This window comes from Maniola hyperantus, chromosome 18 (assembly GCF_902806685.2).
Source record: "Maniola hyperantus chromosome 18, iAphHyp1.2, whole genome shotgun sequence".
Classification (NCBI taxonomy): Eukaryota; Metazoa; Arthropoda; class Insecta; order Lepidoptera; family Nymphalidae; genus Maniola; species Maniola hyperantus.
The window spans coordinates 5,225,472-5,247,714 of NC_048553.1; the positions used below are offsets into that span (position 1 = coordinate 5,225,472).

The 22,243-nt window shown below is 36.5% G+C and overlaps 5 protein-coding genes across 6 annotated transcripts; 2 read left to right on the top strand and 3 right to left on the bottom strand.

Annotated features, from left to right (window-relative positions):
- Window positions 1-423: 423 nt before the first annotated feature.
- LOC117990407 (U3 small nucleolar RNA-associated protein 25 homolog) lies at window positions 424-9,090 on the bottom strand. Of its 2 annotated transcripts, none has more exons than XM_034977843.2 (8): window positions 8,460-9,090; window positions 6,099-6,704; window positions 5,188-5,430; window positions 3,937-4,211; window positions 3,465-3,620; window positions 2,677-2,872; window positions 1,428-1,604; window positions 424-608 (listed from the first exon to the last, which is right to left on the bottom strand). In XM_034977843.2, exons 1-8 carry the CDS (start codon window positions 8,889-8,891, stop codon window positions 441-443), a joined length of 2,253 nt encoding a protein of 750 aa, XP_034833734.1. In that variant the 5' UTR covers window positions 8,892-9,090; the 3' UTR covers window positions 424-440. The 2 variants fall into 2 exon arrangements, with proteins under 2 accessions (XP_034833734.1, XP_034833733.1); XM_034977842.2 differs by having other exon boundaries at window positions 8,454-9,090.
- A 195-nt stretch (window positions 9,091-9,285) lies between these two features.
- Fntb (Farnesyl transferase beta subunit) lies at window positions 9,286-11,185 on the top strand. Its single transcript, XM_034977848.2, has 4 exons — window positions 9,286-9,566; window positions 9,653-10,466; window positions 10,546-10,654; window positions 10,857-11,185. The coding sequence occupies exons 1-4, from the start codon at window positions 9,402-9,404 to the stop codon at window positions 11,062-11,064; spliced, it is 1,296 nt and encodes a 431-aa protein (XP_034833739.1). The 5' UTR covers window positions 9,286-9,401; the 3' UTR covers window positions 11,065-11,185.
- Atg4b (Autophagy-related 4b) lies at window positions 10,832-13,696 on the bottom strand. Its single transcript, XM_034977847.2, has one exon. It carries the CDS (start codon window positions 13,347-13,349, stop codon window positions 11,928-11,930), a length of 1,422 nt encoding a protein of 473 aa, XP_034833738.1. The 5' UTR covers window positions 13,350-13,696; the 3' UTR covers window positions 10,832-11,927.
- Window positions 13,697-14,890: 1,194 nt separating this feature from the next.
- On the top strand, window positions 14,891-16,182 carry LOC117990427 (uncharacterized). Its single transcript, XM_034977868.2, has 3 exons — window positions 14,891-15,404; window positions 15,598-15,713; window positions 15,830-16,182. Exons 1-3 carry the CDS (start codon window positions 15,339-15,341, stop codon window positions 15,996-15,998), a joined length of 351 nt encoding a protein of 116 aa, XP_034833759.1. The 5' UTR covers window positions 14,891-15,338; the 3' UTR covers window positions 15,999-16,182.
- A 1,156-nt stretch (window positions 16,183-17,338) lies between these two features.
- MED6 (mediator complex subunit 6) lies at window positions 17,339-20,954 on the bottom strand. Its single transcript, XM_034977857.2, has 5 exons — window positions 20,650-20,954; window positions 20,214-20,388; window positions 19,764-19,869; window positions 19,065-19,219; window positions 17,339-17,748 (listed from the first exon to the last, which is right to left on the bottom strand). The coding sequence occupies exons 1-5, from the start codon at window positions 20,847-20,849 to the stop codon at window positions 17,536-17,538; spliced, it is 849 nt and encodes a 282-aa protein (XP_034833748.1). The 5' UTR covers window positions 20,850-20,954; the 3' UTR covers window positions 17,339-17,535.
- Between the last annotated feature and the right edge of the window lie 1,289 nt (window positions 20,955-22,243).

Here is a 22,243-nt window from a genome sequence, read left to right on the forward strand (position 1 = left end):
CTATAGCCGTCTCCGAGATGGAAGCTTGAGATAGTTTACCAAATTTCGTTAAAATTAGTTTTACTGATGAGCTGTGAAAAACTAGCAGACAGACATACAGGCAGACACACTTCCCCATTTATTATATTAGCATGGAACTAGCTTATGCTCGCGGCTTCGTCCGCATGGACTACACAAATTTCAAACTCCTATTTCACCCCGTAGGGGTATAATTTTCGGTTTAAAGAATTTATTCTCAAAAAAAAAAAAAAAAAAATTTTTTCAAAAAATCTTTCTTAGCGGATCGGAGCATGGCAAATTTTAGCCCGATCCGTCCGGTAGTTTGAGCTGTGCGTTGATAGATCAGCCAGTCAGTCAGTCACCTTTTTCCTTTTATATATTTAGATTAATAAAGTATGGATTATGTTTAATAAAAAGCAATAGTTGTTTGTAGTAGGTGTTTATTTGTCACCGGTGACGTACATGTGCACGGGCTTGTCGGCGGCGGCGAGCGCGGCGGCGCGCGCGGCGCCCAGCAGCGCCGCCGCGCGCGCCGCGTCGTACTTGCAGTGCAGCACCGTCACCGACATGTTGCAGTCACTGCCGCCGTACTTGTTCTGGTTACTTTCCTGTTCAAAAAGTATAGGTACAGTGAAACTGGGTAGCTTTAGGGCCAGAACAGACGGCGCAACGCAACTGCAACGAAACACGTTTCAGACACTAGTTGAAAACTTGTTTGAAGCCGTGATCCACACACGGCGCAACCATTCTGTGACGAAACTCTCTCAGAATAGGTTTGATATTCATTCATTTTCCAAAAGCGCACAAAATTTGACGAAGCTAGTTACATTCAAACGTTTTTCAATTCAGTCAAACGGTTTCAAGTGAACGTAATCAGCGATACGTTTCAAACGCGTCTCAAACTAGTTGCGACATGTGGTTGCATATAAAAAAACAAAGGCATGAAACTGAAAAGTAACTGAGTTTCAGTTTCATCAATTTTGAGCTGCATCATGTGTTTTGGACCTTGGCAATGCGATAATGAATTCCACTAAGGGCTATAATACCACAGTTGACGATATTCACGATACTTGTAACAAAATAGCGTCAAATGTTTCTACATTTGACGCTAGGTAGCCTATGAATCGCCTATTTTTCTTTCATTTCACGTCACCCGTAGCCTAATATCGTCGATTCAGTTCCCTCACTAAGTTGAATTGTTTGTTTGTTTTTTGTTAAGCATAATATCCTGTATTTCTTATTCTTTGTCATAGTATTAACCAATAAAGATGTTTCAAATTAAATTAAATTAAGTTCACTTTAATATATATCCTAATCCTGGTACGACGTCACATCGTCGTCCAAACCACGTCCTATTAATACGGGAACAAGAATACAGGGGTCGCGGACGACCCGAAATAAATCTAGAAGTGGTTTAAATAGCGTACCTGCATAAGGTTACACATTTCCGAGTAGAAGTGTGGGTAGGTGGGCGGCTGGTAGAAGATAATGTGTCTGATGCCCTTGATGCGGAACCTCCGGAAGAAGTGCACTCTCTCCGAGTACAGCAGGAAGTGTGCTTCGGTGTGGAAGAACATGTCTCGTGCTCGAGCTATTTTTGCGTCCTGGGAACCAAAAATGATGTAAATGAAAACTTTTTTAGGCGCGTTGGGCGATTTTGGAACGGGTACAAACTTCAAGGTCGCTTCACCGACATTCTTCTTTTGTACTTATCTCAGAATGCTAGTGTTAATAGATGGATGTAAAAAACCGGCCAAGTGCGAATCGTGCCTCACTCTTTTAGGGTTCCGTACATAATTAAGAACATCATGTTATTTTTGTTGTATGAAATATTTCTTTTCGAGCTAGAACATCGCAATAAACCGTGAAAGAAAACCCCAAAAAAAATTCGTTTGTTTTGGTCACAGCTTACTAAATATTTTATAAATATTTGTTTTAAGCATTTGTTGTTTAAATATATGGTACATTATATACCGAAATTTCATTTTCCTAACCAGTTTAGTTTTTGAGATAGACCCTGTCACAAAAATGCTCTAAAACTGAAAACTTTGACGGCCCCCCATTTACTTATTGTTTAAGACACTTTGACTGACTGACTGACTGATCTATCAACGCACAGCTCAAACTACTTGACGGATCGGGCTGAAATTTAGCACGCAGATAGCTATTATGACGTAGGCATCCGCTAATAAAGGATTTTGGAAAATTCAACCCCTAAGGGGGTGAAATAGAGGTTTGAAATTTCCACGCGGACGAAGTCGCGAGCATAAGCTAGTAAAAAATATATTCGTACTTTACTCAATGAGCTCTAAAAAACGATAAATCACATGTCAGGGTAAGAACAAAAATTTTTAGAGACTTGTGACACGCGGACATGTATACAGAGTCAAACGGACGGACAGACAGCAGAGTGACGTTAATACGGCTTCGCGTACGGTATCCGAAGGGTAAAACCCTTCGGATACGGGTAATCTTAATCTTACCTATATCAAATATTTGAAAAGAGCAACCGCCGAGTTTCTTGCTGGTTCTTCTCGGTAGGAAAGGCATTCCGAACCAGTGGTAGATGCATCCGACTATTCGAAAGTACTTGTAAAAGTTTATTTGAATAAGAAAGATTTATATTTTTATTTATTTTTTATTGAACCCTATCAATGATGAATGAGTGAGATTTACCTTCGAGTATTCACATATCTGAACAAAGCCGATGTCCTCTTTCTTGAAGTAGTTCCTCAAGCGTACGAAGTCGAAGTAGCTCGGCACGTACACGAGCGTGTGGGCCATGAGCGCGTCGCGCTGGCGCGGCAGGATCTCTTTCACGAAGTACTCGAAGCGCGCGTCCACTGCCGCCAGCGGACTTGCCGCGTTGAACCTAAGTATTAGATCATCATAATAATCATGATCAACTCGTCGCTGGTTCACTACTGAACTAAACTGGGTCTGGCCATAGTCCACCATGATACAGTTACCACTTTTACAAGTTTATTTTATTTGTTATGGAACCGCCCACATAATTACACACTTAAATTACATTACATATAATATGTTACTCCATTCACAACGTGCATTGAAAAACAAAAGTCGTATAGAGCTCTGTTAACCAGTTCAAGAATAGATTGGACAAACATGAGGAAAACTCGAAGCACTTCTGATGTAGATGCATCAGCGAAAGCGGCTTAGTCTTAAATATATAAAAGGAAAAGGTGACTGACTGACTGACTGATCTATCAACGCACAGCTCAAACTACTGGACGGATCGGGCTGAAATTTGGCATGCAGTTAGCTATTATGACGTAGGCATCCGCTAAGAAAGGATTTTTGAAAATTCAACCCCTAAGGCAGTGAAATAGGGGTTTGAAATTTGTGTAGTCCCCGCGGACGAAGTCGCGAGCATAAGCTAGTCTATTATAAAATAATAATGATACTATAGTGTTTGTATGGATCAGTAATGGAGCCAAACTAACCTGTGAAACAGCTGTGGCACTTGAACTAGCACCTGCTGAATGCTGCCCGCTTCAGGCAGGTTCGCGAGGAGCACCTTGCCGGCATAGTTTGCACACTTCCTGTTCAACACAGACTTGATCTCTGGCAGCGACACTGACGAAAACACCATGGTTTGCCTGCAAAACAATATCTATGTAGTATGTACAAACTAATCCCGCGACTTTATCCGCTTGGACTTGGATTTTTTAAAATTCTGTACGAAATCTTTGATTTTCTGGAATATAAAGTAGCTTATGTCTGTCTGTGAAATGCAAGCTTTTCCTGCTCCATATTTTTAAATTTATGTAAACAAATTATCGAATCGAAGGACAAACCAACATACAAACACTTAGGTACGCATTTATATGGGTAGTCCATAGTGAGCAGACCCAATCGAAAATAGAAGCCAATACTTTAATGTGATTTCATTTGATTGCATACCAGTTTACTTACCTATAGTACTTTGCCCATCCGTTCACAGCCCAGGATCGGACTCTGGAGAAGTCTGTATCGTGCGTCTTCTTGGGTTGCAGGTGAAAGTGATCCAGGACATGCAGCAAATGGTCCCAGTTCTGCATGAGGAACACGTCTGCCTGATCTAGTACCAGCAGCTCTACAGAGGCCAGGAAGTCGTAGTCGCGGTCGTCTTCGCCCTCCGCGCCCACTATCATGCGCAGGCCGAGGGGCGACGCTATGAGGATGTCTGACGAGTAGAAGTCAGTGTACAGCTGTGAAATATTTATATAATTACTACATGATGCCCGCGGATAAATCAAATTCTTTGATTATTCTGCATAAAAAGTAGCCTATGTCTGTCACTGGAATGCAAGCTATCTTTGCAAATATGATGATGGCCGCGACTTCGTCAATGTGGATTAAGGTATTTACAAATCCAGTGAGCTTCCAGGTTATAAAGTAGCCTATGTTGGTTTCCAGAATACAAGCTATCTCTGTACCAAACGTCAAATCAGTTTTTCGCATATATAGTAAGGATTCTTATTTTTACTTAGCATTTTACATTCATAGCTTACACTCATGGTTAATGCAGGCAAGCGCATAGATAAAATACATGTATTTGAGTGCATGCAGAGTTTGACGACCTCCCTGGCGCAGTGGTGAGCGCTGTGGTTTTAATAGTGGGAGGTCCCGGGTTCGATTCCTGGCAGGGGTTTGGAATTTTATAATTTCTAAATTTCTGGTCTGGTCTGGTGGGAGGCTTCGGCCGTGGCTAGTTACCACCCTACCGGCAAAGCCGTGCCGCCAAGCGATTTAGCGTTCCGTTACGATGCCGTGTAGAAACCAAAGGGGTATGGGTTTAATAAAAACTGCCATACCCCTTCCAGGTTAGTCCGCTATCATCTTAGACTGCATCATCACTTACCACCAGGTGAGATTGCAGTCAAGGGCTAACTTGTATCTGAATAAAATAAAAAATGAGTATATGGTACTTGTTGCCACTCCGCCACTCTTGCTTGTTTGCCTTGGTGTCGGCACTTTAAGCAGCACTTGCGACAATCGTTTGAGAGCATCCAGACTAGCAATGGGCGATTCATTCAGAAAAACCATAGAACTAGGTTGTTTTTGTAATGAATCGCCCATTCTCTTCCAAGCAGAATACTAGTTCTACTTCTAAACTAGAGTTCACTATTTGCGATTTAGATCTCAGACCCAAATGTCATTTGAAAAGCAAATATTTCTGCTTACCTTCAATGTTTTCTTTGTCAACGTCATGCCCAGCCTAAAAGTGTCATCTGTGTTACCGCTGAACAATAGCTCGTAATCTTCTGGCTTGGGATTCTTACTGGGCATAATCAATTCCCCCCCGGTGAAGTCTTCCTCAAACCTATTCTTATTCACAACTTGGCCTGCTTCTTTGGGTACCACTATGTCAATTAACGTCTTCACTACTCTATATGCTGCATCTTTGAAGGGGACCATGATTAATACCTGAAATTCATTTATAATTTATAATATACTAGCTTATTCCCGCGACTTCGTCTGCGTGGACATCACGAATTTCAAAACCCCATTTTACCCCCTACCAGGGATCACGCACTCATCCGTGAAAATACGGATATAAAAAATATCTACGACATGTCATAAGCTACCAGACAAAACAAAAAGGTACGTATTTTCACGGACTCTGATCGGATGAGTGCGTAACCGCCGTTAGGGGTTGAATTTTTAAAACTCCTTTCTTGGCAGAAATTTCAGGCCGATCCGTCCAAGTAGCTTGAGCTGTGCGTTGATAGCTCAGTCAGCCTTTCCTTATATATACAGAAGATATCTAAACTAGATGATACCCGCGACTTCGTCTGCGTGGAAGGTTTTTTTAATCCTGCGGGAACTCTTTGATTTTCCAGGATAAAATAATCTGGGGTGTGTTTTAACAAATTAAATATGACTTGTTTTAATGGAGAAAGAAAAGATTTAATGGTCTAGAAAAATGCATGCCCGAGAATTCTACATTAAGGTCACAATGGCGTGTGAAGTCTGCCAATCCACAAATGGTCAATGTAAACACTTGGTCAACTACGAACTAAACCATTCTCATTCTGACAGGAGACCTGTGCTGAGCAGTGTGATGATGATTTGAAAAATTACAAAGATTTTACCTTTGGTCTTACTAATCCCTGATCCTGATAGTCTTCTGATAAATCTGACTTTTTAGCTATTTTTGCATTGTGATGCAAAATTTTCGTTCTAGTCTTAATCATGTGATTTACAATATGGAGACAATATGTGAAGCGGATTTCATCTGCATTGCTAAACGTTCTCTCAGGATAGTATAGGTCCTGATAATTATTCATGATGGCAAATAGTTCCTTTTGTAGTGGAGTAAATATGTCAGTAAGTTCCAAATCTCTTTTAATCAAATTGTTTTTATTCGCAGAAACAATGTTTCCACATATTTGTGATTTAAGATGCAGTTGTTTAAAGTCAACATTGTGTATTATATGTGGCACTGTACCTGTAGATGCATACATTTTTTCTTCTACCAAAGAAAATTTCGGCTTTTTTATCTTAGATGATGTTGGAAGTGGTTGTGGTATGCTTATAACTAAATTTCCTATCACTGGCCATGTTTTACTAGTTTCTTTCACTGTTGGTGGGGTATTTGACAGGGCAACAATTAGTTCATCTTGTAAATCATACTGAAGGTGTCTTGTAAATGGATCATTTGATGTGTCCACTTCATTTTCTATTTCAGGACCTTCTATCTAAAACATATATGATGATAACATGATATTGACTTCAATTCATTAATTGAATTTGGAACACACGAAACCTAACATATACAATTATTAAATTAACAACCCCATTGTATTTTGCTAAAATACCTAAATTATTACATTTTACTGGTTTTTTTTAATCCCATGTCACATTGACTTATTTCATAGTGAGTTCTTACTTCTCAGTCCTGTGTGAAAATGTGCATTAGATTAGAGTATCAGTTTTACTTAAATCATAGTAGTTTTAACTTTTAGTCAGAGATTGGAATAGTATATAAGCACATTAAATACATATCATAATAGTACTACTGTATAAGAGCAATTAGGGGTGAACAATCTTAAACATTATCACTAGCAAGGATAGAATGGTGCAATTCTGGGAATTGCAAATTATGATCCCACATTTAATACAAATGTGTTTGTTTTGTCTAAAAAAGAAGCAAAGGTATCCTTAAAATTACCAGGTTACTCGAAATCATAAAAAAACACTCAGTGAACCAAACATCGGATTCAGAAATAAACTTTGGTGCCACTTTAGAAATGAGTAGATTCAAGATATTACATTGTCTCCACACATACTTACACATCTTCACTATGCTTCTCATCAGCGCACCACATTTGTGTATTTGTAATCCTTACTATTAATTACTATTTAATGGCATGTCTATTGTCTACATTAAGAATTTTTTTTTTAAAAAAGGGACAGTCAACAGGTTTGTATCAATGTTATCATAGCTATAGCTACCAACAGTGCATTGTAAACAAAGGGTATAATTCAAATTAGCTAGAATTCTATCCTGCTCGACTTTATTGATACAAATAAATACTAGTCCAGCAGCCGCCAAAGGATTTTTTTTCGTATTTTCGTGAGTAGATTCCATTTCACGAGTCGCCCAAGTTTTGCTCTGTGAAAATTCTGGATAAAGGTAGCTATAGTACTGTGCAGGTGCTTAACTTGTCGATTTGGTGGATTGTTGAAATTGTCTGAATAACAGTAAGTATTTTTTAGAACATTGAGATAATAGGATAATAAACTCAGAAAAACAATTGTCCTACAAAATAGATGGTATGACTGGAGGGTCCTCCACTCCAAATATGTATGTCCAAATAACGAGGTCATAAAAATTATGAATAACCAGCTGATTTTTTATATGCAGCTTAGTAAATATTTGTACAATGAAATGGCTATATAGTCCTACAAATTTGGTGGCACATTTCCCAGTCCTACGCTTAGAAGTTTATTTTAATAATTTTTTCATTAATAACAACTGAATTTTAACTTTTTCCTATCGAGAATAAAGTGTAGAACACAATTTAATCACTGTCCTGTATTGTGACATATTCGGAGTGGAGGATCCTCTAGTCATACCATCTATTTTGTAGGAGAATTGTTTTTCCGAGTTTATTGTCCAATTATCTCAATGTTCAAAAAAATACTGTTATTCAGACAATTTCAACACCCAACCAAATCGACAAGTTTTATGCCTTCGAAGCAAAATAGCTACCTGTATCGAGAATTTGCACAGAGCAAAACTTGGGTGTCTTGTCAAACAGAATCTACTCACGAAAGCCCAGCCTGTTATTAATCAGAAAAAAAAAATCCCTTGGCGGCTGCTGGACTATATATTTATTTTATAACTCATAAGGCACGGCTGTAGCTGCTTATGCCCTCGTGCCTAGTAAAGTCGTAAGTATTTGTATGTAGCAATTTGAATGTGACCCCAGTTATTAACTTACTAAAACATCTTGTTCATCAGAACTTTCCTCTTCATCTGGACTGTGATCATTATTCTCGTTTTGCTCCATGTTCACACTTTCTACAGTTCCATTTATACCATCACAATCATCAGACTCCTCACCAGATGTCTCTCCATCACTTTCAGCAATCATGTTAATCTTGTCAATACATTTGAAACAGGAAACTAGCTGACCATACGAGTCCTCCTCTGCTTCGTCTTCACTTACGGAACAAGCGGGCTGGTGTTTTTGAAACCTTTGTTCCATCTGTTTTTTTTTTAATAATTCCTCTTCAACCTTTTGTTTATCTTTGTATCGATTAAAAATAGCTTTCTTATTCTTACCCTCATGTTCCTTGTTTATAAATTTCTTTTTCTTATTTACTGCTTTAAATGAGCCTTTTCTTTTCTTACTGAAAAACTTTTTGCCTTTTGCCATTTTTCGTATTAAGTATGAGAGTGCACATTAGTTTATAAATATTTCGCATCAGCCTTAGCCCTTAACAAACTTGTACATATAAGCAATATATATAATGAACTCTGTGCATATACGTTTATATAAATCCGACCAAAATTTATTTTGAATTTACAAAGCACATTTTTTTATTCTTGAATCTTGACCACAGAATACATTTACTTAATCTTGACCAATATAGTAGATAATAATCTATGATCTCGACGCTTGACTTGACGTCCGTGTCAGCCACAGATTAATAGGAATACTACATAGATGCTAGATACTACCACAGAACCACACTACCACGACCAAGGGACTGGAGACAAGACATAGAGTAAAGTAATAGACAAGAGTTATCTACCTTGGAAGTTTGATGAAAATTGAAATAAAATAAAGCTCTTTAATTATGTAGGTATAGTGCAAAGGCCGCAAGCTTGGCACCGGTGCTTGGCACGATACTGAAGCAGATGTTGTTTTGTGTGATATATTTGGATGAGACTCCTGCCAGTGCTACTTGCGATTCTATACACGATAAATCTAATTAGCACTATTCATGTTTTAGCCTTCATCATGGAAAATCATATTAGATGCTTTGATGATATCTCTAAAAAAGTTTTTAACGATGAAGGGGTAACAACTAATTCATCATCAGAGCAGGTAAATGTCCCTAATAGATACAGTAAGTACCTATATGGTGTTATACCCTAAATCTTGAACAATATTAATCCTTAACTAATTTTCAGAAATATGTAGAAAATTTAATTTTGAAAATATACAAACAATTTGAACAGAAAGCTTCAATTGATCCAGACTTGCCTAAACTTTACAAGAATGCTCATGCTAAATTTTTAAAGAATGCCTTAATCAGTTTACCACAAAGCTATACATGTTTAGATGCAAGCAGACCTTGGTTAATTTACTGGATATTGCATGCTATGTGGGCTTTGAAGGATATGCCTGATGCAGAAACTCTATCGCATACAGTGAGTTTCCTGTCTCAATGTCAGCACAAGGAAGGGGGCTATGGTGGTGGTCCGGGACAGTATTCACATCTGGGCACCACATATGCTGCTGTTAATGCTCTGAGTATTATTGGAACAGATGAAGCTTACAATTCAATTGATAGAAGCTCTTTACAAAAATTCCTGTGGACAGTTCGTGAAGTTGATGGTTCTTTTGCTGTTCACAGAGGAGGGGAACAGGATATAAGGGGTGCCTATTGTGCTGTGAGCATAGCTAAACTAACAAACACATTCACAGAGGCTTTGTTTGACAAAACAGCGGAGTGGATTGTGAGTTGCCAGACATATGAAGGAGGGTTTGGTGGGTGCCCAGGAATGGAAGCGCATGGAGGTTATGCCTACTGTGGGATTGCTGCACTAGCATTGTTAAATAGAACTAAGCTTTGTGATTTGGAAGCATTGTTGAGGTGGTGTGTTAATCGTCAGACATCTGTGGAGGGAGGATTTCAAGGTCGAACAAATAAACTTGTTGATGGTTGCTACTCTTTTTGGCAAGGTGCTATTTTCCCTATCATTAGTGCAATATTAGCTCAAGGTTTGTTATTTACAGCAGTTCATTAAAGTTCTTTCCATAATATTATTACAACAGATTTAATATCTCTGTTTACTTTTAGATCACAAAGAAATGATAGAAACAGTACTGTTCAATCAAGGTGCCTTACAGGAATATATTATTGTTTGTTGTCAAGCCCCTGATGGAGGACTGATTGACAAGCCTGGAAAGTAAGATACTATTTTTCAAGCTTCAATTGTATTCAAATTGCCTACCTGAACAATCTATTTTATTGAATTTAGCCAGGGCAGAATACACTGTTTGGGGTACCTAACTGAATATCAATAGGCCTAAAAATGTTTGAATGCACCCCAAGATATAATTTGGTAACAAAAAAACTATTTGAGATTGCAATGTATTTTATTTTTACAGGCCCAGAGATATATACCACACTTGCTATACACTAAGTGGTTTGTCAGTTGCTCAACATGGCACAGGGGCCAATGATGCCTACGTTGTGGGATCGCCACACAATGAGTTGAACAGGATACACCCTCTGCATAATATTGCTCCTCATCTTGCATATAACGCTCTACATTATTTCATTAGACATCCCCCACCAGTGAAGGATAAAAATTAATTTATATTATTGTAGATATATTATAAGTACATGATCCATTAGTGTTTTAAAATTACCAGAAAGTTTTCATGTTTGGTTTCATGAAATAAAAAATTACATTTTTCATTTTTTGCTTGATGGATTTTGTAAACTTTTTAATTCTTTAATTTAATTCTTCAAAATATAAGCCTCAAATGGAATCATTCCTCTTCCAAGTTCTCACTTATCTGACTAGATAAATGTTTTGTCTCTTAAAATTAGCTGGCCCTATGTTTGCATAGGGCCATGAAATTTGTCAGGCAGGTAGGTCTTATAACACAAGTAAAGGAAAAATCCGAAAATCGTGACTTTGTGGTTACATTACAATAAAAAAATTAAAATGTGTTCTGTGATAATTAATTTACTAAATCACATAAAAGTCACAGTCAGTCATTCAGTGTTCTACATAAAAGTATATCTTTATGTTACAGAACCCTTTGTGTGCAATTCCGACCCACACTTGACCAGTTTCTTGTATAAAGATATTATGCTTTAATATCATTATCGTCAACATAACACCAAAGATGTCAACACACGTTTTTTTTAAATATATTTTGTTATTGCATGATGAAAACTCCTTTTGGTGTAAAATAAATAACAAAGTAGTTAACAATTACTAAAAAAATTAGTCTTATTATAATATGATACCTATTACAATTCTTAAATTATAATTTACAATTATTACCTTTGTTTTCCAAAGTTATTTATTTATATAAGATAAATTAATTTATCCCTGAATTATTTAACAGAAATAGATCTGAATATCATCCCTCTTCAAGTTCTATAACATTAAAAGCATTTAGTATATCAATAGAATATATGTTAAGTAATTTATAATAAGTAGATTATACTAAAACAAATTCTTCTGACTCCATATCAGTATCACTATCTTGAACATTTGGTGTCACCCAATGATGGTCAGATTCAATTATTGAATTTCTTAAATTAGGTGGGTCCATAACTGCACTCCGTGATCCACTGTGCAGTGTGAATATAGGGTACTCGTTACACGATGACACACCTTGTGGTACAAGAAATGAGCTGATTACATTAACAAATGTTTCAAAATCATTGTGTGTTGCAAGGTAGAAACCAATGCAACAAGATGGATCCATTTTGGTAATGGGCATTTTTCTCGGGGAACGGCAGTGAAAAGTTTGTAAGGAAAAATTTGGTTGCCAAACATCAACCATTTCTTGGCAGTAATGTGGATCCAAGTGAATTAGCCTATCATCTTGATACCCAACAAAATATAAAGAGTGTTTCGGCCTCCCACCAATGATTCCTATACAGAAGTCCAATGTCAGAAGAGAAGTAAGACACGGCCCGTAAATTGGATTTAGCTTATCAGTTCCTAACTTCACAGGTACGAGTAAGATGAGAGATTTCCATGAACCATTAGGTAATCTACAGTGGGAATACACATCTTGAACATAGATAGTAGACTCTTGAGCAACATAAACTTCTAATTTATCAAATTCATAATTTTCTTTAGAAGCTGAAGTCATCACAGCTTTCAAACAGTGTGCCACAGATGCTGGGCCGTACCAATCCCCTGGTTTTTTCCCAAGAGACTCTCCCAAATTTACCATCTGATGAATAGAGAGTGGGCTGTTTACGGATGATTTGTCTCCAAACCATTTTATTATCATGCGATGGAGACAATCCTCTTGAAACTCTCTAGCATTCTGGATAGGCTTTTCTGGTGTCCATCGCCATGACCGGCCGAGGAAATGACACACTAAAGCTTGAGCTAACATCATCTGACCACTACGCAACATGCAGCCCCAACCACAATCTGTTGTGAATGTTGATCCAGACATCATAGGAAATTCTCTTCTGTAAGTCATCCATATTTTGCTTATGAAATCAGACTTAAATCCTTCTATACCTTCTCCATAAATTTGCTCCATCGAATCATGAGCTGTAGCCTCTGTGCCAATTTCAGTAGACGATTCTAAGGAACCTGTTGGACTTAACTTGCGATGGTAGCAACGACCTAAAACCCATACTGGTGACTCTTTTGAAAAGTTGGTCTTCAATTTCACTGTCCATCCAAATTTTACATTATTCCACATAGACAACAAACGTGATTCTACTTTTCCCTTGAGATCAAGGAGATCTTCTGCACTATCACGAGTGCTATCTTTCGATGTGGCGGCGTTGCTAATGCTATCGACCTTCATACTTGTCACACCTTGTCTAACGCCACTGCCTGAAGTCATAAGGGCAGAACTTGTCGGCCCTGTCTCCCTTGTTCCGTTCATTATAGTCCACTAAAAGCATACTATTATTTACACAGTTCTCAACATTTTATTTCATATTTGTTTGCCTAACGATTTGTAATTGAATAGGAATTAAATTGGACATAGTGTGTGGACAATCACAATGACATTTAGGTATTTTACACGTTTTTATAACAATATGACTACTCCACTATTCTTCATTTGCATTATTTATTATATCGTCACAAGTAATTTTAAAGCTCGACAAAATAAAAAATCCATTTTTATCATGTTTGGTTTGATGCAAAAAATTGTTAGTAATTAGATTATATTTATTCATCCAAGCCAAGGAATTTCATGATCATATACTCTTTGTGTGAAACACAGAATAGTTACCTACTTTTTAAAATACGTAACTGTAACGTAAAGGGCCATGGTAATCATTCATCTAAGCCCATGGTACATACCTTCTCTGATAAACGTACCTAGTGATTATATATTTTTACGATGTGAAATCATGAAATGTCTCATCTTCTGTGTCGTGGCGTGGTTTACACGACAAGGCTCTTTTAGCACTTGAATGAAATTTGACAAGGTGCGTACTTTGGTAGAACAAAGCCTGCCAGGATATTAAATCTCCCCAATTTCAGGGAATATATTGAAAATCGAAGTTTTGTCTAATTTTAACTAAATGAAATTGGGAAAGCCGTCCCTGTTTCCACATCAAGAAAGAAAACTAAAAACTATTGACATATATATATATATAGGACATGGACGAAAGTCCATCTATCATGTTTGCCTGCTCAAATACTACAGTTACGTAGTGCTAAATACACATTTATTGCTGTACCTATCTATTAAGTAATCGTGGCGTTAATGTTACATATGGAATGGCTCTAATATTCAAAACTGGCCAAGTGCGAGTCAGACTCGCGCGCCGTACGTGGGTGTTTTTTTGACATTTTGCACGATAAATCAAAAACTATTATGCATAAAAATAAAACAAATCTGTACAGGTACAGCCCTTTCATATGATACCCCACTTGGTATACTATAGTTAGTTAGGTAGGTATCTTACTTTGAAAATACATTTTAATATTTTTTTCGGTAATGTAGACCACAAATTCACGGTTTTATGATTGTAGGTCAACGGGATATAAGTTTAAGGGATAGACACGACAGACGGACGACACAAAGGTAGGCGGACAACGGAGTGATTCTGTAAGAGTTATTTTCTACCTTTTGTAGGCACGAAACCCTAAAAACAGTGAATTTCAGATTTTTTGCCAACACCACATACAAGGGGGCAGAGTGACACTTCACAATATGGCGGCAACGATAGTTTCAATTTTTGCCACGTGCCAAAAGATCTTTGTCGCACTGTACAGTAGCCGGCAAGAAATATTACACTGTATCCACATTTAGAATTTCGGCAATGTAGAGCGTTGTCTCAGTCACTCATACCTATGTGACATTTTGTCAGTTTCAACGACAGAGACAACGCTCTACGAAACCGCTAAGTACCTATCTCTTTCTTAAAGTCGATGTTCAATATTTCAAAAAAATACGACTGTAGTACGGAACCTCAGTACGCGAGTCTAGCTGACACTTGGCTCGGTTTTTTGTTGTAGGTATTCCTAAAGGACAAGGTTTGTTTGAAACATCCTTAATCAAAATTAAGTATGTAGGCAAGTAGTTTTAGTAGACACATCAAGATGATTAAAATTAAAATGAACCAAAAATAAACTGAGAAATGTTCAACGTAAAAGTCAAGATTCAATCCTCAAATCAACCGAATCTTCGTGGGCGCAAAAGGCACTCGAAAATAAACTACGAGACAGAAATTAATTCCGTGGCATTCTGACAGCTAATTTACTTGGGGTTAAATCGAACAGGGTGGTGGTCACCCTGTTTTTCATACAAATAAGTGATAACCTCAAATAACATTTACTCACCTAAAAATGAAAACTTCGGAATTCCACCGAATTAAAAATCAGAGTAATAAAAAAACACAACTACAATAATTGTAAAATGATTGATGATAGTGTTATTATTTCTGGTAGAACCTGGACGCGAACAGTTGAAAACATTAGCAAGGTAAGATCAATATTAATAAGTGTTTTCAGTTTGTTTACTTTGTTTACACTACAAGATTTTGAAGCAGATAAGTCAGCGTCAAGTAGTTTTTTCGTGAAAGAGTAACAAACACACACACAGATATAAAAGCCTTCGCTATTAAAATATTAGTGTGATATAATTGATTTTACCTCTAATAATTCTTATTTTGTAGGTTGGATATTCTGATGGGGTTACTGATGGACAAAATACTTCATTCCAAAGTAGTTTTGACATGGGTTACTGTCAGGGACTGAAATTTGGGCTAGATCTAGGATATAAATTAGCTGTGTAAGTATGCTTTAGATTAATATAATTTTTTTACCAATTTTCATAATAGGTAAGCATGCATATTATGTATGCACCTCAAAAGGAATAAAATATTTATTAATTGTAATTTATTTCAGTGAGGATGAGCAGCAATCATATAATCTCCAGGGTGATATAGAAAGACCAACAGATCCACGTAGAATCAACTGCCAAATCTGCATAGATCAGACAATAATATCACAGAATATAGTTAATTTATTTAACACACAAAAAGAGAAAAATGATGTGTATGTAATAAAAAAATAACTGTAGGTACATAATATTTTGAAAAATAAAGTACATTTTCAACAAAAAAGAAAAATTAATATTCACATTAGTGGATATATGGATATCCATATTTGTAGAATGGGTAATAATAATAACACGAATAAAAGTTTTAAAGATGACAATTAATTTTTATTAAGTTTTTAAATAAAACAATTATGCTGAACTTCTGGTTATAACATTTAACATGTCGAGTGCCAGTCCTTAGTGCATTGTCATTCCTCAAGCTAATTATCTAAGATAGCTGATCCCCGCGGCTTCGCCCGCGTAGATTTAGGTTTTTAAAGATCCCGTATAGCCTATGTCACTCAGGAATAATGTAGCTTTCTACTGGTGAAAGAATTTTTAAAATCGGTTCAGTAGTTCTAAAGATTACCAACAACCCTACAAACAAACTTAACGACATCGGGCCGTGCAGCAGAAATCGTAATATTTTAATTTCGCCATAACTTCAAAACCAAACGTCCAATTTTAATCATTCAAAGACCAAATATTATCTCCATAAACTGTTCTTAGTGATGAAATCATTTATTTTGATAAGGATTAATAGCATGAGTAAAATAAACGCGTTTAAATGTAGTCCAAAAAAAATTCAAGATTTTTAAATAAAAAAATGGTTGCTGTGCCTCACTCGACATAGATGGGTATAGTGTGTCGCGGACTTTTTTGTAGATATTTATAAGATCTACAATTAATTAGAACATTTTGTGGTTCTATCTTTTATAGTTTAGGCAGCGTACGCAAAATAAGTAACTTTTCTGGTTGATTTTTTACACCTTGTGTCCGAAAAACCCAAATATCTTACGGAACCCTATTTTTTTCCAAAATAAAATATAGCCTATGTTACTCGTGGATAATGTAGCTTTCGAATGGTGAAAGAATTTTTAAAATCGGTCCAGTAGTTTTTGAGCCTATTCAGTACAAACAAACAAACAAACAAACAAAGTTTTCCTCTTTATAATATTAGTGTAGATAAACAGTTGTTCAAATGAAAATCATTAAGACCTCACCACACTGACTGCACTCCACTGCACTTGCTGTGGTGATACCATACAAAGTACTCTGTGGGTGATACTGATGACACTCAGTATTAGTCTGTTTTTAACAAATGCAGTACTTGAAAGTTAATGACAATGGGGCCGATTCTCTTGTACACAATCTCTAAACTAAACTGAAATGACACGTCTAAATCTATTGCTATCCCTGTCGTAATGTTGCTTGCGGAAAGGGGTAGCACTAAATTTAGACCTGTTAATTTAGTTTAGTTAAGAGATTGTGTACAAGAGAATTAGCCCCATTGAGTTCTATTCTAAATGAAGTGGCCAATCAATGTCCACAGCATAATTTGCATTTAGTTTATGTTGAAACATGCCTCCAACCTTGGAACTCTTTGCTTTCAAAATTTGTCACATCAGAATACCTTAACAGAGGGAACTAGTGATAATATAATTTTATACTATAAAATATTTTTTAATTATTTATTATTTAATAATATTTATTTATTTATGCACTATAATATTTAAGTTCTAGGCTTTTTTTCAGGTGGTGGTTTCATATTTTCCTGCTTAATTTCAGTTTTGATCTCCATGTGACCTTGCATGTTGCCATTTGTCATCTCAGAGCTAATTGGATCCACTGGTTCTTGTTTTATTGTGATGTTCATATTGTTTCCATCTGATCCCTTCTCAGAGGTCTTATCGTTTGTGTTCTCAGTCTTAACAGTTACTCCATTCTAAAATAATGTAAAATTAGTTTTAACATGGACTGCTATATTTTGGTCAGTGAGCATACCAATTACCAACACTTAACCAGTTATTTATTTCTTGAGGATATACAGTTTTATCAAGCACAAACCTCCATACACCTGCAACCTCACAACTGAGGCTGCTATGCTCATGATAGCTGTCCTTAAGGTACTGATAACAGATGGTTCATTTGAAGTAAATGTTCACTCGAGTGATTGTTTTTGTTTGTCACTTTTGATTAATTTTATGTTCAGACATTTAATTTCAAGTGAATGATGAAATGAAGGAAATGAACTGTCTGATATCACCATAAGCTTCTTTTTCATTGGTCGAAACTCTATTATTTGAGTTGAAAACAAGATCGAGACAAATAACTATAATAATATACTAGATGATGCTCACGACTTCATTCACACGGATGTAGATTTTTAAAAATCCAGTGGGAACTCTTTAATTTTTCGGGAAAAAAGTAGCCCACGTCCTTCCCCGGGATGCAAGCTATCTCTGTAACAAATTTCGACAAAATCGGTTGAATGGATGGGTTGTGAAAAGCTAGCAGACAGATAGACAGACACATTTTCGCATTTATAATATTAGTATGGATGAAGGCAGCATTCTAGAGACACATACTTGTGCAGGGGAGAAGGTAATATCAAGACTGTATGGTGCCACAATCATCACTCATATAAATGCAAAAGTGTTTCTCGGTTTGTCCTTCAAACACACTGCAATGGAGAAACAGATTGATGTGATTTTTGCATGAATAAAGACCTGGAGATCCCTTATTTATTGAAATGTGATACAGACTTGGTCTAGTATCTGTATCAACATCCTAAGTGTCAGGGCTACTTCCCTCCCAAAACATGCATCAATAAACTTGATAGCTCTACTTCCTAAATCTATCCTATCAAAGGAAATCTTTTGTTGTCAAAAGAAAGTGTGTTTCAGATAGACCAGTTTTATGATGTTGTTGCTTCAGTACAAAAATAAGATTTTGTAAATTTTTTTTAATAAAAATTTTACTACTTACTAGCTATGCCCAGCATGTGTTACAATGCGCGAATGTATAAAAACAGACAAATATAAAATTTTATATATAGGTCCCGCAAATTGCTATTTTGCTGGAACCATGTCTCATTATCATCGAAATGACATTATTTTGACGTTAGCCGAAATAAAAATATACCATCAGCTCGAAACTTCAGTCTAGTGCTTGTCACTAAAATGGTGGCCACGCGCTATAGCAATTTGTGGGACGTATATATGATAATATTGGTAAATACTTTGCAAGTAGAAAATTCACCTGGTTTGCTACAGTCTGTGTGATCGGCAGTGGAAATTGTCTCACTAACTCTGCCAACAACATATCTACTCTTTGTCTTTGAAATAGTGTAGACGGCTCCTCCTTGGGTGCACTAGGAACTTCTTTGGGGGCAGACTGTCCCATGTTAAATGAACCTGTACAGTGAATTTTACTTGTAGTTCAAAATGTAGTACATAATAAGACTAATATCAAGTTTTTTTAAAAAAAGAATATTAGCCCTGTTAAATGACTAATATTCCCCTTTCCTCTCCAACTAAGCGTCAAGCTTGTGCTAGGAGTGGGTACGACAATAGTGCAATGGGCGGGGTTTGAACCGTCGACTTTTCGGTTTTCAATCCATTCCTTTGCCTGTTGAGCTATTGGGGCTCAAATTCACAGTTACCAGATTTCCCCTTTGTCTTGTGTTGACATTACATTGTGTTGATAGACATTATTCTGCCAAATCTCATGATTAAATGTCAATGAGACTATAGGTTTTGATTCCCCTGACCGGTCTTGACAGACAGACAACGATGTGATCCTATAATGGTTCCTTATTACCTTTAGAAGTACGGAACCCTAAAACAGGCAAATGAATAAAAAAGCCTCAATACTCAATGGTGCTTATTTGGTTAATCTCTAAATTAAAACCGTGATATCCTTTTCACAATATTGCTTATAGAAAAGATTGCTTTTTACCTGATTTATTTGTCTTAAAATCCCACCAATATCCTTTACTAGGATGATACTTTGAATATGACATAGTTTCCTCAAATGAATTCTGCAAGTGGTGAACTGCAGAAAGCTAAAAAGGTTTCTGTTATTTTAAAAATTGACTAATAAAAAATATCAATAACTAGCTTATAATACTTAATAATTCATTATTCACAAAATTTTGTTTTGAAAAATACTTGATGATGCCCGCAACTTAGTCCTCATGGATTTAGGTTTTAAAAACCCAGTGGGAACTCTTTGATTCAGGACAAAAAGTAGCCTATGTCCTTCCCTGAGATGCAAGCTATTTCTGTACCAAATTTCATCGAAATTGGTTGAACGGATAGGCCATGAAAAGCTAGCAGACAGACAGATAGACACACTTTCATATTTATAATATAAGTATGGAATTAAATATGTATAATTATTTCATACCAGTCTAGAGTTCAACACACTAGCTAAGTCGGGAGCTTGATAAACAATTCCTGCAATTATGTAATAATCAGCCAGGGGAATAGTTTGATTGATACTGTGCCTATGTTGCTTTCTAATCACATAAAGAATTGGTTCTTGTACATGCAACAACACATATTCCAGACCTGTCATGTTTCTGCAAAATTAAAAGTTACAGAGCGACTTGCATGAGGTGTCATACAAAGAAATTAAAGCAAAGCTACTTATGTTTGTGATGGTCTGGGGGACTGGAACTAAAATCGTCGTAAAAAGAACGAGCGCGGCAATACGCACCTCAATAGCTAGACAGCGCGTGTTATTCTATTTTTTATTTGCTCATAAAATAAGGGTAGGTTATTTAACTGCTAACGTAGGTCTGTACCTACCTACATAGTACATACTATTCGATGATACTTACTGCAATTGGTCCATGCTAAGCCGTTGCATTTTAACGACTTCATTATTACACGTCCTATCAAAAAATGGATTAGATCTTTCCGAAAAATAATCCATTATGTTAGAAGGATTTAAAGACGGAATCCATGCAGAATCGTGCCACGATAGGCCTAAGGGGTTCTCAGATGCAATAGGTAGGTGTCCAATCCTTCCAGGCATCATATTTATATTTTAATAAAAATAATCTTGAAGTTGTAGGTAATCATTTAGTAATTTACCAAAAACTCAGAAAAACAATATTCTGCTTTAAATCAAAATATGGAACAAAGAGTATGTAATCAGTATATTAATAATGTACTCTGTGGTTTATGGTCAGTGCTACCAAGGCTCAGAAATAATTCCCCCTAAACGTAGATTGAGTAAAAAAGCTAGACTAAAGTACTGTGTAACCACGTCTGAGATAGCTATAGCACGACGTAACGATGATTTTTTTTTTGTTGTTGTGCCTTATCATGTGATCAGTCGATGGACTATGAGCAGATTGGTTGGAGGATAGGTTGGCGTGATTGGAGACAATTTCCCCAGCGGGAAAACTCCATGAGTCTCAGCTAATAATCCAGTATATGCTTTCTCTTTAGTCGACGGATCGCCTGCGGCATTGTCAACTGCACTGCCAGACGATTTGGATGGTTAGTCTTATAGCACATGTGAAGGAATAAATCCGAAAAATATCATGAATTCCTATTTACATCACACAAAAAAAATTGCCTTCCCATATTCATACAAAAAAACTATTTCATTTAATTTCAAAAATAATAATTTACAAATCACGTACCTACATATGGGGCTGTTGTCATTAACTTGCAGTGTTGCACATAAAAATGTTAAAATATCTTGTACAGAACCCTTCGTGTGCGAGTCCGACTTGACCGGTTTTTTAAAATTTAAATGACGGCAATTTTGAAATTTCTTTATTGTTGTTATAGCTGATAGTAGCAACAGAAATAACTCTCTACCTATAACGGTTTACGAGATACAGCTCGCTGACAGACATACACACGTACAGCAGAGTAATAAGATTTTGTTGTACCCTTCGGGTACAGAACCCTAACAAAGCTAAATCCACGCTGGGGAAGTTTCGAGCATCATATCAGCTAGTACATAAAATAAATAATAAATAAAAAATAAAATCATTTTATTTCAGGTCTGGGACCCATATAAAAACATGTTGATAATTAAAAATTAAAAAGTGTATAAACAGTATTTAGTAAAAATCATTAAATAAAAATGAATAGTCATTTTGCGTTCGGGATCGGTGTACCCTAAGCCAGTGTTTATAGAACACATTGTCAGGGGATGCCTGAGCGACGACTTTAATCATTTTATTATTAGAATTACGGACGGTTTCCCAGAAACCCGCAATTCTATTTCGTATAACGGCGTAGTAGTCCGGGACTCCAGCGTCGGCGAACATGCCCGACGAGCTACAATACCTCGGCATTTTTAATAAAATGCGAAGGGCATCATTATATTGTACCCTGAGGATGTTAAAGGATCTTTTGGTGTAGTTGATCCATAATTGTGTAAAATATAAAAATATAAAGTATAAAAACTCA